An 18,128-nucleotide genomic window follows, 5' to 3' on the forward strand; every position below is an offset into this window, starting at 1 on the left:
AGATATCACTGAACAATAGAAAGCATGTGTAGATAACTGTTACCTAAATAAATAAATACGATTAAGCCACCATCTCCTTCCAGATCTGAGTGTTGGACTATGCAGGGAGAAATCCTCACGTGCCCACTCCCTCCTTCTTTTCCCAGCACTTTCCTACTTCAATTGGAATATTCAGAGTCAGTAAGAGAAGCTAGACAGTTCCACATTGAGACTTTAATAGTATGTACTTGTATTTACATATTAAATATGCTTGGTACCCCAGAGTTCATTATCATTTTAAATGGACAGAGCAGTATGTGATAGTACAAAGTTTAGACGCAGCTCTTCCTGCCCAGTGGTCAATTACTAATGACAGAGCTGGACTCACAATGACTGACACCGATACTTCTACAACTAAAGATCACTGTCACTGTCTACAATGAAGTGCCCAGTAAACAGATTATGTCCCATTGAGTAAATGTTCCATTTACTCAAAATCACATGAAGATCTGTAGCCTTTCTACTATACATGTCCCTATTAAGCCTTATAGCTGACGATAATACAAATATAGATTTAAATATCATTCATTCAAAACCAAGGCTTAAGATGGCTAATAAATATATACATATATATAGTCCAATTAGCTCCCCAAAGAAGTATACTTCAGAAAGTCAACAATAAGTCAATATGCTTTAAAAATATACACTACTACTTTAAAAATATACATACTACATGCTACCATGCTGTTGGCTACAGGTGCTCTTGGTCAGACATAGACATGAACTATCAAGTTCTTTTGGCCACATAAACACCCATTGCTGCTGACTGTTTAGAAGATGAAGGATTCTGTTTTCTTGGCAGGGCCCGCTGTAGTCTGGCTGCCTCTTGTACTCATACATCTGGGAGATTCTGTAAGATCTGTCTCAAGGAAGCGCAGGCAACCACATGGGCATCTGATGGGAGATTAGCAAGTGACTGGATCAACTTCTTCACTATGGTTTTCAGACACTGGTGAGCGGCATTCAAGTCTCTGTCAAACTGTTGTCCTTCAATCTGCAGAGCCAAGTGACTGCAGATGTTTCTAAATTCCACGCTATCCTGAAACAAAGAGCAAACAGGCAGGAAATTAGATTGATGACGTAAGCATTTGCTGCACTTCCACTGTCTAATTTCCAGATTTTTCTCAGAGAAAAATCCCTTTCACATCCCTAGCCATAGGAGGGTAGTTTGACCAAAGCTGACCCAGTCCCACCCCCAGGTCCATGAGAGGATACCACACCCAGTCAAGTGAACTGGTCAGGGACAGATGACTGACAAATGCCACTGGTCCTACGTCTGCTGGACTGGAAGAGAGCAGCTCTCTTTGACCAGAATTACTTGGAACAAGATGTCTCCATAACAAAATGAAAGAGATTAATGGTGGCTGACTCTAATGACCTTTCCTGTCTATATGAATCCGGCTACAAGTCAACAGGGATTTTTTTCACCTCAGGATGTCTCATCAACCTGAGCTAAGGAATAGCCCTTTTTACTGACACCAGCTGAAGCTGAGTTTCTGTTATTTATTCATAAAAGAGCTGTGACAAAATACAAATCACCTGTGTTCTGACTATTTGGTATTTACCATGTTCAAGATTCCACAGTAGAATTTACTGTGCAATGCACATGCACTCCAGAAAGGGCCAGCCTGGGCTACATAGCAAGACGAATGCCTCCCCCCCATCTTAAAAGACTTAAAAAACCCAAACTGATAGATCATGCAACAAAATAAATCAAGCAGCATGTACTGTACAGAGTGGGAAAGACGAGTTTAAAGCAATGGAAATGATCAAACAGACATTGTTCTCAAACAGACGTGGAGTATTTGTGGGCTCTAGTGCTAGCATGTCACCATAGAGCATGTCTCAGCAGATCAGAATCTGTGTCATCCAGACACGGTGCAAACAGGGAGACAGCAGTGAGGCAGCTTATCCTCCCAGACACACATGACTTTAAAACACACTTCTAAATGATTCACAGATAGGAAGGGGAAGGGGAAGGGAAGGGGGAAGGGAAGGGGAAAGGGGAGAAGGGGAAGGGGAGAAGGGGAAGGGGAGAAGGGGAAGAAGAAGAAGGGGAAGAAGAAGAAGGGGAAGAAGAAGAAGGGGAAGAAGAAGAGGAGGAGGAGGAGGAGGAAGAGGAAGAGGAAGAGGAAGAGGAAGAAGAAGAAGAAGAAGAAGAAGAAGAAGAAGAAGAAGAAGAAGAAGAAGAAGAAGAAGAAGAAGAAGAAGAAGAAGAAGAAGAAGAAACAACTTTGGATATTCTCTATACAGAACACACATGGAAATACTGTATCAACATTTGTGCAAGTAGAAAGGAAAGCAGACCTAAGTATTTATATGCATAAGGGAAAATGACTGAAAGTTCCTAAGCAACATATTAAACTCAATAGCTTAGAAAAAGAAAAATATAAAGTGCCACCCCCTACTTCCCAACACCAACAATAGGAAGAAGGCCTATGGGTTACTGAAAGGTTGGGAAGTGGGTGGTTTGAATGAGACTAGCCCCATAGACTCATGTATTTGAATGTTTGGTCCCTAGTTGGTAGAACTGTTTGGGAAGCATGACGAGGTGTGGCCTTGGTAGTGTATCACTGGGGGGGGGGGGGCGGGTGCGGGGAGGGGGGACTTTGAGGTTTCAAAAGGCCACACTGTCCCCAGTTAGCTCTTGTTCTCTGCCTCCTCACTGTTGACTTAACATGTGAGCTCTCAGCTACTGATCAAACACCAGGCCTCCCTACTGTGGGCAAGTGGGGCATGCCACCAGACAGAAGAACTGGTAAGGTTGAGTGATCTCAGATCCTGTGAATCTCAGAATTGGGAACAGCAGGAGCGGAGGCAGTCCCTGCCTACCTCTGCTTGTATCCATGAGACCCCACTGTGGACCTTGGCAATCAGTCACTTAGCATAAAAACCTGGAGTTCTCTATGCTAATGAGGCCCTGAGCTTTCAGCCAATGAGCTTCCCTTCCTGGGCATTCCTTCCTCGAAAGGTATTTAATCCCTGGTTTAGCCTGAGTAAGAGGTATGCATTCACATCCTCCATCAAATAAAACAGTTTGAAAAAGCAAGGACAGTCTCTGCATCAAGGATCAGTTCAGGGAGCCTTCATCATAAAATAGCCAGGCCTAAATCTCCAGAAGGCCTTCTCTCTCCCAGCCCCTCCATACTCTCGCTGGGAACCAAACTGGGGTCTGCCCTCATCCTGGGCTCTGCTCTCCCTTTCCTGCCTGGTGTGCAGCCGCCCTGAAGGGAAGTGCAGACTAGGGACCCCGGTACACAGGAGACAGGGAACAGTAGCAATCATCCCAGGCTCTGCAGTTTCCCGCTCTTGGAAAACATGGACTGAGGACCCCCATTACAGACTTCATTCTGCCTCCCCTGAGCGCCATGGCACCAAGCACGCCAGTGGCAAGGCAGACACATAGCCCAACACCCTACTATGATGGTCATGGACTCACCCTCTGAAATGGTAAGCCCCCAATAAACTCTGTCTTCTAGAAGTTTCCTTGGTCACATGGCTCTAAGTCACTAGCACGGTGAGTGGCTGACAATTTCTTCCTAAGTAGGCATAGAAGAGGACACTTCTCCCCCCCCCCCAAAACGAAACGCTGTCACTTGAGTAAGAAGGACTTGGGTTTCTGCTTACTTTTCAGCATTTCCTAGGAAACAAAACAAGTCTAATTTACTGCAGTGTGAGAGGGCCAGTGTGAATGCCTGGAGCGGAGAGGCAGGATAATGTGCTGCTGTCCCTGGGACACTAGCATGGCCAGACACAGAACTTGGTCTAACCTTCTCTACACAGCTTTCTTGCCTTCCTACCTTCGCGTGTTTCTTGTCTCTGCTCAGAAGGTGACAGGGTCTCCCAGGATCATTTCCTACAGTTGATGAGGCAATGGGTACTGCAGAAGCATACGGCTTGGAGTGAGGCAGTCACCACGGACGGTCTCCCCTAAGCCACATCAAGGGAAACTGGCCACTTGCTCTTCAGAGAAGCCCAATCTAAATGCAAAATGGAAGGATCCAAGGAGATGTGCCATGGAACCAACAAGATCTGTGCTGATGTGTGCCTGTTCATCTTTAACCAAGATTAAAACACCTTGAAAAATAGACACATGGGCCTGAACCCTGACAGTGATTTCACATTTACTTATGTGAACATTCAAATAGGGCTTCTTTTGGGGGAAAATGATAAAAGCTTACAGCTAGTTCCTGATGGCCTGGGCAAACTGTGGACTTCCAGTGAATTTTGCAAGGTCTCTTTATTATATTACCCCGTACAATTTTTTTCTTTTAACCCTGTCTAAGATACAGTAACAGTTAAAGAAAATAAATTATTAGGAATCAACTTTTCCAGGGTAGGGGGAAATAAAACAGCTCTTTCTTTTCTTCTTTCCTAGAATGGCTGAGTGCCAACTCTAAATACACCAGTCCATGTCCCCAATCAGCTTTGCGCTGCTCCTGCTGGGGACGGTTAGAATCCCAAGACATGAGGTTAAGGCTCATTAAATGCTTTGTGGCTTTCAGTAGAAACACTCAGAACCAATACTGGCCCTGACCTTACTCTCAGGGGCTTCCATTCAATGACAGACCACATTCCCTGTGGCTGTTATATAGGAAGTCTCCGATGTTCCCAGAAATGACCCAAGATGCTACAGTGCTTTGAGCACTGTGCCAGAGTTAAACCTACTTAGCCGAGCAACTGAAAGCAGTTTTGGGAGCCTCGAAAGCATTTTGTAACTTCAGAGTCTGCCTATGAAATGTATTGACGGCTACAGTGGCCCAAGCTACAGACAGCACTGACCTTTCCACGTGCATTGAGAGTCCCCTCCCACGTCTTAACTAACCTACTGGGATACCAGTCTAAGCCTGTTTAACTCAGTTAGTAAAGCAGCAATATTATTTTAAATGTGCACCAAGCTATGTGATTTTACTACACTACACTAAAGGCAAGAAGAAACATCGCCATGTCTCTAAAGAGCTCTGTAGAGGGAGGAAGAAGCGCTGAGGGAGTGTGGATTTGACATGCGCATGGCCGGTTGAGGATTCCCACAAGGACCAAACTCATTGGTCAGTGTATACAAAGACTATCAACTGAGACAGCTTCCTCCATTTGTTTAGAGACTGCTCGCCCACAGGGATGGGACTAGCTAACTCCTTCCTCTGCTGTGCCTAATAAACACAGCTTCATTCTGCATGTGTCTGTGTAACTTTTCTTCATTGTCCCACAGTTCCTAACCAGGGTTCCTGGATCCAGTCCAGGGTCCCTACAAAGCTGGGTTAGTCCTTTCTACCACGTGCCCATGTGTTGATGCTAAAAATTCAGGCAGATATACCAGAGAAACCAATGCTCTTACACCGAGATTACTTGAACTGAGTACAATTTCATTTACTTATCATTATTGTATGTATGCTGTGTATGTGTATGTGTATGCACACTAATCCTCACTTGTGTACACAATCCACAGACTACACATGCAGACAAAGGGAGCACAACTTTTGGTAGTCCATTCTCTCCTTCCATCGTGGGTTCTAAGGTTTAAACTCAAATCATCAGGTCTGCATGCAAAAAACTTTACCCACTAGACCATCTCTCCATCTAACACAATTTTTTAAAACAACTGTATTTTTTTCTATTTTTTAGCAGAACTCTGTTCTATAAAACAGTAGCTTTCTCCAAAGATGATAACATCCAATTCCCACACACGTTAATATGTCCCTCAGTGTGGCCTATGTAGATATCAGGATGGATCTCCCTCTGAGCAGCCAGAGCCCATTCTCTCAAGAGCAGCGCAGTCATCATCAACTCCCTAGTTCTGCCCTTTGATTGGTCACTGTTATACAGTCCATTGTATCTATGGAAAACCCATTTTCTTATCTGGAATATATAATCAATAATAGCTGATTTGGAGAACTGTCTATACTGTAGAAAGCCACCCCTGTGGATCAGTGGCCTACCCAGGGGCATCCTCCCTTCCTGAATAGCTCTGTGCTCTCGTTCAGTATGAAGTATGAAAGGGGTCTCTTAGAGACACTGCTACCCTGGGACTTTCTTGTGTCATATATTGGGTTTGCTAATAATGCATATGTCTGGAATGTTTGAACGGTATTTTTTAAAACATTAAAAGGAGTATGATTTCAAGTTCTTTGTAACTGCAATGCCCATAAAAGGGGGGAAGAAAAGCTCTTTTCAGAATCTGACTGAAAATAAACACTTCTTTCAGAACTGAACACTTAAAGACAGGAGACATATGTCAGCATGAGACAGCTTCAGGACTTGTTTTCTGAGAGCAGCATTGATGGGCAACAAATCCAGAAATACAGTGTGATGTCACAGGCTCTTAAATGCAGATGATGCTTAAATAGCCTACTAGAGGGTGTGGGTACATGTTCATCTGTGTGCAGATATGTATGCAGGATACAGATTGGTGTCGGGTATCTTCTTCAATCAGTGTGTGTGTGTGTGTGTGTGTATGTGTGTGTGTGTGTGTGTGTGTGTGGTGTGTGTGTGTGTGTTTTGTGTGTGTATGTGTGTAATGTGAGTGTGTGTGTGTGGTGTGTGTGTGTAGTGTGTATGTGTGTGTGTGTGTTATGGGTGTTGTGTGTGTGTTATATATTTGTTAGTGTGCAGGGCCAGATGCATTCCTTCGATTGTTCTGCACCTTTACTCGACTCGGGGGAACAAGGTCTCTCAATGAACATGAAGCCATCAAGCAGGCCAAAGGAGTCAGGCATCCACCTGTCTCTATGCAACCAAGTGCTGGGGCTTACAGGCACATGACATCCTCTAGCTTTTCCTTGAATTTTGGAGGTCAGGACTCAGGTCTTCATGCTTGTGCAACAGTTTCCTGACTGAACCGTCTCCCTAGCCCTCTATCTTGAAAACAAAATTATATTTTACAGGTATTTTGTCTGCATATATGTCTGTGTGCCACATGCATGCAGGCCGGAAGAGGCTGTCAGATGCCCTGGAACTGGAGTTCTAGATGGTTGTGCGGCCCTGTGGGTGGTGAAGACCAATCTCAAGTTCCCTGAAAGGGCAGCCAGTGCTCTGAACCTCTGAGCCACCTCTCCACCACCCCTCCCCCAACTCACACCAAGTTCTGTTTTGAGACAAGGCCTCTCACTGATCCTGGAGCTCATTGATAACCTAGCCTAGCTCGATGGAAAGCCCCACGGAGTCACCTGTCACTGCCTCCCAGTATGAAACTGCAGACGCATACGAGTTGTTGCATGGTCTGGAAATGAGATCCTCATATGTACAGGGTAAGCACTCTACCACTCAGCTGTCACCTCCAGCCCTAGAGACTGTTTTTTTTTTTTCCTTGCCATGACACTTCCAAAGTCACTTACAGGTCTGCATAACTTTGGTTGGCAACTTATTGATGTCAGAGTTAAGTTCACTCTTCAAAATGGTCACATTCCAAGCAAGATAGTTCCAGTGGCGTCACTAGCATCTTTGTCTCCATTTTCCCCTACATCCCTTCCCAAGAGTATCTCTAAAGAGCAGGGAAGACAGGAAGAAAGGCACAGAGGCTGGCAAAGAAAACTGGTGAGGGAGCTGCAATTCAGAAACAGAGATACACACAGAGATATACATGGAGGCAGAGGCAGAGAAAGGAGACAATAATAAGCCTTCCTGGGTTTCTTGGGGATACCTTGCCCTTAAACATCTGCCCAGACAGTGCACAAGCTCCTCCTCTCCAGCCCAGGGTGGGGCTAACAACAGATCTGACCCCAGACCCATTGGATTCTCTACAGCAAATACATCAGAGAAATGGGAATGGTGTCTTTAGAGGAAGACTGTGGAGAAGTGGGGACTTTCCCAATCTCACCTGGCTCGTCGACATCTGACTTGTAACTACAAGTTCAGGGCCCTGAGCCCAAGGCCATCATATGAAAAACCCAGTGGAGGACCTGAATAGGTACCACTCACCATGAAAAGCCCAGCATCCACAGGACACTAAGCATTTTTACTTGTAGGGTCATAATGAAGGTCCCTCATGCTTAGGCTTTGGGAATGGTGCCATTTTCAGTGGGACAGAAAAGTACCGTTTCAATGAGTACAACTGAGACTCAGATGTGTTCACGCCAACCAAACCCTATGGAGTTCCTGTCCAGTAGCCAAGCAGAGCTCTGACTTAAAGCCTTTCTGGCCTCTTTCACCAAAATTTCATTTCACAAAACCTTTATGTCACAACTTTCACATTATTTCCATCATAAACTACTATAAAACTATAAGTAAACTAGACACTGGACTACAAAAGCAAAATTGTGTCTCTAGTAACAAGCAGTTCCCTACCTGTGGCTACTAAGCCATGAATTTTTACTTCTTCAGCAGTGACGCTCATAATATGTATGTGTGCACATGCATGTGAGCATACACAGGGGTGGGCATGTATGTGTGTGATAGCATACTATGGCCAAAGATCAATGCCAAAGGCCTTTGTTGAGGGAAAGATCAACCCAAGGCTTTTCCTAAGGCCCTGATATACAAAGAAAGACCCCAGCCCCTTCTCTAAACCAGAACATACTTGGCAGAACCAGTAATGGACTGGATCTTGAGGAAGCTGTGGCTTTGGATCAGGAAAACCCAACTCTCCCCATCCTAAAGGGCTTTGGCTATCAGTTCCAAGGATATTGTGTGCCTGGTCCATGGTGTCCCTGTGAGGCCTTTGACTGTTCAGCTTTCCACTCACTCTCTCCCATTTTTCTTCCCACAAATAGTATATAAGATACTGTACTTCTTAATAAATTTAGCTGGCATAAGACATAGTTTGCACAAGACCTCCTGACCCCAGCTTCCTTATCTTCTCATTCCCTGGCCTCTGCTTTAAGACCCCCGGACTGAAGAAAGATTCGCTGTTCCAGGTCAGTCTTACTCAGCCACTTGCACATGTTTTCCCCTGGGAGAGTCCCCCACTGAGCCTGGAACTCACCAACTTGTCTAGACTGGCCAGATGGCAAGCCCCAGGGACACTCATGTCCTCATCTCCCCAGTGCTGAGGATAGCCAGGCACACCAGCACGCCTGACATTTTCTGTGGGTCCCGGGGGATGAACGTGGGCACTGATGTTCACATAACAAATCCCTTACCAGGTAAGCCATGTTCCCACACCTGCTTTCACACTTTTTGAATATTTCTTAATTTATAGTACATGTATGAGTGTTTGCCTGTGTAATCTGTACATGGATGTACCTGGTGCTAGAACAGGGTGTCAAATCTCCCTGAAACTGAACTGGCAGCTGGTTGTGAGCCACCTGATGTCGGTGCTGGAAGTCAAACCCAGTTCTCTGCAAGAGCAGCCAGTGCTCTTAACCACTGAGCAATCTTATATCAGACCCCACTCCACCCCTCCCCCAGACCTTAGCAGGACCACAGACCTTAGCACAACTGATGCCATGATGGAAGTGCCATTCAGACCTTGGAATCCACCATGTGGGCAGCAACAACTGCTAAGAACAGAACAAAGGCCCACTCCAACAAAGACCGTAGTTCTGGGGAAGTCCTTAAATATACTAACCTTGTTTTTTGGCTTCTATAGTTCTGCTTCTGGATGTTCTTGCTAATTGTGATGCATCAACCCAGCATGTAGTCTGTGTGCTTAAAAGCTAGATCTGATGCACCAGGGTAGCAGATAGATACCCAAGGGGCCCCACCCTCCCAGAGGAGAAGGGGGTGGGGGATGGGGGAGCAACTCTGTGAGGGAGGACCTAGTGGGGAACAGCATTTGAGATATTAATTAATTGATTGATTAATTAAAAAGCTAACCCTGAGAAAGGCTCAGGACTGTACCCCTGTCCCAGACACCCAGTGTAGTGACTAACAAAGAGTTTCTCTATTGGCTTAAACACGTGTCCCAGTGGGCTTCTCTGGTGAATACCTCATAGCAATCTCTCTAATATCCAAGGTTTATAAGTTTTGAAGACATTATTTTCAAAGCTGTTAGGCGCTGGTTTCACTAGTCACCATGGATGCGGTAGTGTCTTCTTTGAACAGTCGGTAGCACACTTACTGTGTGCAAAGAGTGTGAATATGGGAGGGAGGCCAGGGTCAGCAGTGGGGGCTGCAAGTCTCACCTACAACAGGAGACACTCAGCAAGAGTTTGGCAGAGCAATCCTTACCACAAGGAGCTTATTTAAATGATGGAGTTAACAAGAAAGTTTAGTGAGCCTTGGCGGGAAATTCTGTCTCTGAAAGCTGGCCTCGGCTAGTCTCTGTGCCACTTCTTCAGGACATAGCTCTTGGAAACTAAACGCTTTTAGTTCTTGAAGACTGATGAAGCTTAGGATCACTTCAAAACTGTCTTGGCCACCTTTTCAGCAGTTCCGATTGGTTCCCTTCAGGTGTCCTAGACGAGTCTATGTTACCTTTAGGAAAAAAGGTCTGTCCCATTCCTGCTGATATTATTAGCTTGATAGTGATTTTCTGTATTTAGCGAATGCTCAGCGCTTTGGGTCACCCTATAAAATGGTCTTCAGAGAAGGGCACAAGGCATGGCACACTGGATACCTTGAAACTTCCTATGTTGAAGTTCTTCTACCCACAGTGTGACTACTTGCAACACAAGGCCCATGGGAAGGTAATTAAGGAGAAAAACAGTCACAAGAATCACAAGAATGAGGTCACACACACACACGTGAGGGTAGCTCATGAAGCCTCAAACTCAGTATGCAGCCAAGAATGACCTTGATTTCTATTCACCCTGCCTCTATCTCCTAAATGCACTACCAGGTGTTTTGTTTTATACAGGGCTAAGGATTGAACCTATAGCTACATATAGTCTAGGTAGATACTCAATCCACTGAACTACAGCCCCAATCTTCTCATTTAAGATGTTCTAGAAGTTCTATCTATCTATCTATCTATCTATCTATCTATCTATCTATCTATCTACCTATCTATTTATCTATCTACCTATATATCTCTCCCTCTCTTCTCCCTCTTTCCCCCCTTCTCTCCTATACTCTTTCCCTTCCAGTGGAAAAAAAAAAACAAAGACAATTTGAGGACCCTGAGAGGTGCTTCTGGAAGCCAGACAGGAAACCCTCACAGAACTGAATTTGTCATTACCTTGACTTGGGACCTCCAGCCTCTGAAGACTGAGAAAATGAAATGTGTACTGTGGAAGCCATTTTGGTACAGCAGCTGAGCTTACCTACACACACAGTCTACAGACTACAGCAGCCTGAATGAGATACAATGCATGGCTATGCACAGCTGGGGCTCTATCCACCACAGACTCCCAAGTAGGGCCTTTATTTTAGTTCATAATACCCACATGGCCTGGCCTGTGATATAATCAGGAAAAATCACATTAACTCTAATCATGTCTTGGCTCTCAAAGCCCTGCAGTTGCCTTAGCCTGTTTCTTCCTGTAACAAATATTTTCCAAACTAGTTTCCTGGACCAACTTTAACAATACTCAGAATTTGTAAACATCATTCATCCACCATAAAGAAACTCACTACATGTTTTTTGTTTGTTTGTGTGTTTGTTTTGTTTTAGTATGTTGGAAATTTTCTAAATGTTCAAAGACAATACTAAATATAGGTTTATTTAATTGGAAAAAATACTTAATAGAGAAAAAAGTGTCCTTTGCTGTTCAGATGAGGATGTGTCTGCCTTCACACCTCATACCATCTCTCTTCCTAAACCCTCAGATGGGTTGATCAATAACCCAATGGACAATGACACATATCAGTAGTCCTAATGAAGCCAAGGCATAAAGCCAAGCTGACTTCTATTTAAGGAATACTTCTTGGACATCCACTTAGTTATCTGTTCTGTCTGTTTATCAACAGATCTGGAAACAGAAACAGTTCATAAGTCAGAGTCATTCATAGATATAAAAAAATAGTGGTTTGAGTTATCAGCTTGTTAATAGCAACAATAACAACTTACTAAGGAAAGTCACCAACTAAGACAGCTGAGTCACCTACCCTTTAGGTGATACAGCCTCTTTATAGAAGAGGCTGGGGCATAGGAATATGACAGAACTCACCCAAGGGCCTAAAGGCTCATGGGACTAGATGATTGTGCTGGGTTGTCACCATGGCACAGTCCCCAGTACTGTCAACTAGCCCTTGGTTTTAGCTTAAGTCAATTTCTTTCCTACCTTGTGTGTCAAGTAACACCATCAAAGATGCCTGGCATTGAGGAACTTCTCGCATACATCTCATTTCCATGAGCACCAACCCTCCTGAAATCATACTGTACACCAAACAAAGGTTGTGATGTATAGGGAATGTCCTTCCAAATCCTTCAACTTAATAGTACGAATGAAGCCAAGTCAGCATAGCCAGTCCCCAGAGGACTGCAGCACTCTCTCATCTAAACTGTGTGATCAGTATTCTAGACGCCAGATAGAGATCACCCTTTCCCCCAAATGGCGAGCCAAGCAAAATCTCTAGATTCTGGCAATCCCTGTTCCTCTCACTTCCAATAGCACAGACTGTCCTCTGGTCCCTGAAATGTATCTGTCCCGTACAGGTAAGACAGTCTAACTGTGAGGAGAAGGTCGAGACCCCTCTTTCGAAGAACATTCTGCACATTTCCAGAAAGTGACAGCTATACATCCGAGAATTGCTGGAAAAACAGAAGAAATAGAACATGACTCAAAAGGAATGGGAAGGTGACATAGCACTGGGTGTTTCTATAAACTGAGGGATTCTGGCAGAGGGAAGGGAGGAAACACAAGGTGGCCCCCCTCCACTTCCCTTTTAGTTATATGCTGTCAACGACAAAATATTTTAAAGAGATTTGAAAATATTTTAGAGAGATTTCCAGAATTAAACAATGTATTCATTTTATTTATTATATGTAAGCACACTGTAGCTGTCTTCAGACACACCAGAAGAGGGCATCTGATCTCATTACAGATGGCTGTGAGCCACCATGTGATTGCTGGGATTTGAACTCAGGACCTTTGGAAGAGCAGTCAGTGCTCTTAACCGCTGAGCCATCTCTCCAGCCCAATGTATGCATTTTAAAGTGGGTCCAGTTCTGAGTACTATGATGCATTCTTGCAATGTCCCTTTGCACCTGGCCCAGGATATTAATCAGCCCTTTGCCCAGGTTCTAACTTGGCTATTCTTCCTGCCTACTAGTTACTCTTTAGCCAATGTTGTTACTATATTGACAAAGCTTGTGTTCATAGCCAATGTTGTTACTATATTGACAGAGCTTGTGTTCAAGAGGCACTTATGTAGGTGCCTAAAGCTAATTCTAAGGCCTCTGTCATTCACCTTACCACACACAGCCATTGACTGGTCCCAGGTCATCACCGGGTGAATACAGTGTGATGAGATTAGAGAGGGGAGTATTTGCACAACTTATCACTAAGTATTGTTATTAACTCTTCTAGTTTATATTTGGTTAATCTCTTACTTAATTTATAAGTTAAACTTAATTATAATGCATGGCTAGGAAAATACAGACTGTCTACAGTGGGGCTGAGTACTCTTTTTTGAAAGCATAACTAGGGACAGGCAAGGATTTGCTTCGTCGGTACAAGAAAGAACTCATGGGAGGGAAATGTTTATTCATCGGAGATGATAAGAAAGATGGATGGAAGACTGAAGAGCGGGCTCAGACCAAGGAGAGGGCTCAGACCAAGGAGAGGGCTCAAGCCGAGGACAGGGCTCCATCGATTCAATGGTTTCTGGGCAAGCATGAGAACCCAAATGCAGAGCCTCAGCATCCATGTTACAAAATGAACAAACAAACAACAAACAAGAAAACAAAAACAAACCAGTGAACAGTAACAGCTCTCTAATCCCTGCATAGAGGAAGCAGGGACAAGAAGATCCCTGCAGTATAGCAGCCAGCCAACTTGGCCAAGCTAGTGAGCTCGTGAGACAGGTTCACTGAGACGCCCTGTCTCAAAAACTAAGATGGAGAGCAACTGAGGAAGACACCTAACATTGATCTGTGATCTCCACGTGTACCTGCACATGAGCATGCACACAGGCTTGCTCCCCCTCCCCTCCCCCCACACACACGGGGGGGGGGGGAATATTTGGGTCCACTGGCCTCAATTTTTCCAGTAGATGCCTAACATCGACTAGAAATGTCTAAAGGATTACCAAGCAGGGGTGACCACTACACTGAACAAAACACCACAGCCTTGGTGCCAGCAGCATTCTGATTCCTGGTCAGGCAGCCTCAGAACATCAGCACTGACCTGGCTCAGGCAAACCCAGCAGTCTGGGGTTGACCTGCCTCCTATTCTATGGTTATAGACTGTTGCGCAGGTCTCACCTGCCAACCCCCAAGTGTCTAGAATCACTTTTGCCCTTCTTCCAAATTGGACTCCTTGCAGCTGCCAGCCAACAGTCAATGCTTGTGGTTTGAATCACTCAAGCCTCCTTATATGGAAAGCAAACAGTCATTGAAAGAGAAGAAAGAAAGGAAGGAGGGAGGGAGGGAGGGAGGGAGGGAGGGAGGGAGGGAGGGAGGGAGAAAGGAAGGAAGGAAGGAAGGAAGGAAGGAAGGAAGGAAGGAAGGAAGGAAGGAAGGAAGGAAGGAAGGAAGAGAAAGATAAGGTTGCTTCCCTCAAACAGCCTTCAAAGATTACCTTAGGCAAAACAGATGATTTAGTGTCTCTAGCTGCCAGCCTAGCCTGTTTGCATCCTGCATACAGCCTGTTTGCATCACACTGCCATGGCTTGAATCTAAGAAGTACTCACAGCTCCTGTTTTGAATGTTCTCCAGCAAAAGGCTCTATGGGGCTGTATGGCTTTTAGAGGGTGGGCCTGTCTGTTGGAGGAGGTCCTTTGAAGATTACAGGCCAGGCCTAGCCCTCATTTGCCCACGTCCTTCCCTGCTTCCTAGTCTCCATGGTGGTTGACCACCAAGGAGCAGTGCCACCATGCCCTCCCCCAGAGGATGGACTAAAATCTCTTTGCATCTGCTAGTCAAAAATATATCTGTCACTGGGGAAATAATTCTGTCGGGGAGTGCTCTGCCTGGCATGACTGGGGCCCTAGACACACTCCCCAGTGCCCTGAGAGAGTAAAAGACATGAAAGCTAGACCAAAATCAACTTCTCCTCCTCTGCTTCTGTGAGGCTTTGGGTCTTAGTGACCCCAAAGCAACCAATACACACATATATTTCTAACATGTTTCGAATATTACCCAGTACTTGAAATTTTATCAGATACATATTCTTTTCCTATCTTAAAATCAATGAAATTAGTATGTAACTCACAACCAATAATGTCATGCATTGGCAGTTTTTAAATAGTTTCGTGGGAGGGAAAAATGAAGAGAGACGCCTCAGACATTGCTTGGTGACGTTTGATTTGAATTTTTCACACAATATGATGCAACAACTCTGGCTTGTGAAATAAGAACAACTTCAGCCCTTAAGGAATGCAGCAAACTCTCCTCTCAACACCCCACCTCCTCCAGACTCCCAAGTACAAGGATGAGACGGTGCTCCTGGCCACAACTTGAGAGCCAAAAGCTCTCAAAGAGTGTAGCCCTAATACAATGACCTAGTTTGATTTCTATTGCTGTGATAAAACCCAGTGACCAAAAGTAACTTGAAGAGAAAAGGGCTTATTTCCATTTACAGTTTGTAGCAAGCTCTTCATGAAGAAGTCAGGGCAGGAACTGGAGGCAGGAACTGGAGCAGGTGGCATGGAGGAGCCATGGTCACTGGCTTGCTCCCTATGGCTTGTTCAGCTAGCTTTCTTATATAGCCCATGACCAGCTAGCTCCCCAGGAGTGGCACTGCCCAGTGGTTTGCAGGGTCCCTCCTCTATTCTCTCATATCAATCATCAATCAAGAAAATGCCCCCACAGACTGGCCTACAGGCAATCTGATGCCGGCATTTTTTTTAAATTAAAGTTTTCTCTTCTTTGATGACTCTAGCTATATCAAGTCAATAAAATCTAACTAGCACAGTCAATTATTACATTATTTAATGGCAAGGTCAAGACTGGACCCCAAAACCCTAGCCTCCTAACCTACCTCAGGTCTCTTCCCAGTTCTGCCGCATACATACAAGCTAGCTGGTCCAGCAGGAGTCTGGTACTATTAGCAAGGTTGTCAACATCTGGGACCACCTGCCCCCAGCCCACTTTATGGTGGATTTGAGTTGATTCTGTTGGGTCTCTGTGCTCTGTGGCGAACCGGAGTCATGCAAAAGAATTGTGATTCACAGGTGTGAAGCAACTTTAAAAGTACACGATGTTGTCATAATACATGAAGCTGGGGACACACACACACACACACACGCACAGGTCCAGGTCTAGTTCCACGGTTTGGCAGACCCCAGGTAATTCTCAAGTTCTCTGTCCCATATGCTCAGTCCTCAGTGTGCTTCTTCCTTTGCCCCCCCCCCCCCATCCCCATCCTCTTCTCCGCCCACAGTATGTTGACCACACCCTGCTTGGACTTCAGTGCCCCAATTCACTTCATCCAGGCACTGCAACCCAGAGAGGAAGGCAGGGAGACTCACCTTCAGGTGGACAGGGAAGGGCCGCTCTTGCTGGAGAGGCCCAAGCAGAGTCTGCTCTACGCTGACCAGCTCGGAGGTCGAGTCCACCACGCGAGCCAGAGCGCTGCGCATTGCCATCCGTGCCAAGGTACAGGGCCCGCGGTCCCGGGGAAAGGGCAGCAGCTCGGCGCCCCCCTCTGCGCCCCGCAGCCCACCTGCCTCGGGGGAACCCCGCGCTCCGGTGCTCCCGCGTCCCAGCCCCCTCCGGGTCCGCAGCTGGCCTGGGCGACGAGCCTGGGAGATGGGCACGTGGTCCGGGCCGCGCGGGCTCCCTGGGGCGCTAGGACCGTCGCCCCAGCCCCACTCCTGCTGTAGTAGCTGCAGGGTCTGCAGAGCCACCATTTGGTGGCTGATGGAAGCCACTAAGGGCGCAGGGCTGGCCATAGCCGGCTAGCAGCTGGGCGCTGACGAGCAGGTGGAGGGAAGGCAAAGGAGCCTGGCGGTGTTCGGGTCGCGGGGTCACATTTTTTTCTAACTCTATGCTTTTCCCTCAGCATGTGTGGTCCGCCCCGCCCCCGGCCCGCAGGTGGTGACCCGCGCTTGCCCCTGCATTCACTGCCAGGCAGAATGGGCTCAGAATGACCCAAAGCTGCCTGGAGCCTGCTCGGTGAGCGCTTGAACCTGAGCCAGATGCTGAGCTCTGGTTCTTCCGCCTCTCCGGGCTTTGGTGGGGAAACGCTGCTTTGTGCGGATGTATCTCTCCCCAGATACCCCGCCCCCTTCCTCCATGAAGGATGCCAGCAAAGGACTGCTTAAGGCAGTGAAGGCCCATGGGTCTGTAGTGTTAAAACCTCACCAAGTCATTAGCATGCCCAGAGCTCCAACCAATCTCACAAAGGGCAGTGGTGGGCTCTTCTCATTTCCCTGAGGGCATTTTCAGAAACACCTTGAAATAGCTTTCAAGGCCTTGCAAATCTCCAAACAAAATATATGGACTACCAAAGTATCTCCAAGGTTCAGCCCCGGTTGCTTAGTTCCCTACAGGTCCTGACATCCCAGATGCAGAAATGACATCAAGGTTGAGTTGCCATGAAACCCAAGCCTGGCACTGCTCAGATGAGGAGCTTGACCGTTTTGTGTGGAAGGCCTCTGGCAGCAAGGTCCAAAGTCAATCCTTTGATGGAGCAGGAACCTCAGGACAGCTGCACAAATACCCATTTTTAATTACATCAAACATGGCTGTCTCCTTTAAGTAGAGGGAAAGAATGGGTGATTTTAATCTTTCTAGAGGGCAGCTATCGGTGGGTTTTGTTTTGTTTGGTGGGGTTTTGTGTTGTTTGCTTTTGAAGGCATTTGAAGGGAATAGTGAGGAGAGCTATCACAGACAGTATCTTTTTCTGCTTACTTTTTGCAAGGAAAACTTGGAGAATCCAGTGATGCAGCACAGCAGAGACAAGGGCACAGCATGGAGAGAGAGGACTCGTGGGGAAACTAGAGGGACAGGCAGATGGAGGGTGTGTCTTGTGGGGTCAGTTCTGGAAGCTCTCTGGGTGGAAATGCCACTGGGGTGATCCTGTCCGTACAGAAAGTTGATCAGTAAGGGATATGGGGCCCTTGTTGACTTGAGGAGTTGACCCTGAGTTATCTTCCCGACTCCCCAG

General features: G+C 46.0%; 1 protein-coding gene across 1 annotated transcript; it reads right to left on the reverse strand.

Moving 5' to 3' along the window:
• Positions 1-206: 206 nt before the first annotated feature.
• On the reverse strand, positions 207-17,147 carry Dleu7 (deleted in lymphocytic leukemia 7). The gene is made up of 2 exons (XM_021182702.3): positions 16,489-17,147; positions 207-1,078 (listed from the first exon to the last, which is right to left on the reverse strand). The coding sequence occupies exons 1-2, from the start codon at positions 16,909-16,911 to the stop codon at positions 872-874; spliced, it is 630 nt and encodes a 209-aa protein (XP_021038361.1). The 5' UTR covers positions 16,912-17,147; the 3' UTR covers positions 207-871.
• Between the last annotated feature and the right edge of the window lie 981 nt (positions 17,148-18,128).

This window comes from Mus caroli, unplaced genomic scaffold (assembly GCF_978045245.1).
Source record: "Mus caroli unplaced genomic scaffold, Mus_caroli_1 scaffold_12, whole genome shotgun sequence".
In the NCBI taxonomy this organism is placed as follows: Eukaryota; Metazoa; Chordata; class Mammalia; order Rodentia; family Muridae; genus Mus; species Mus caroli.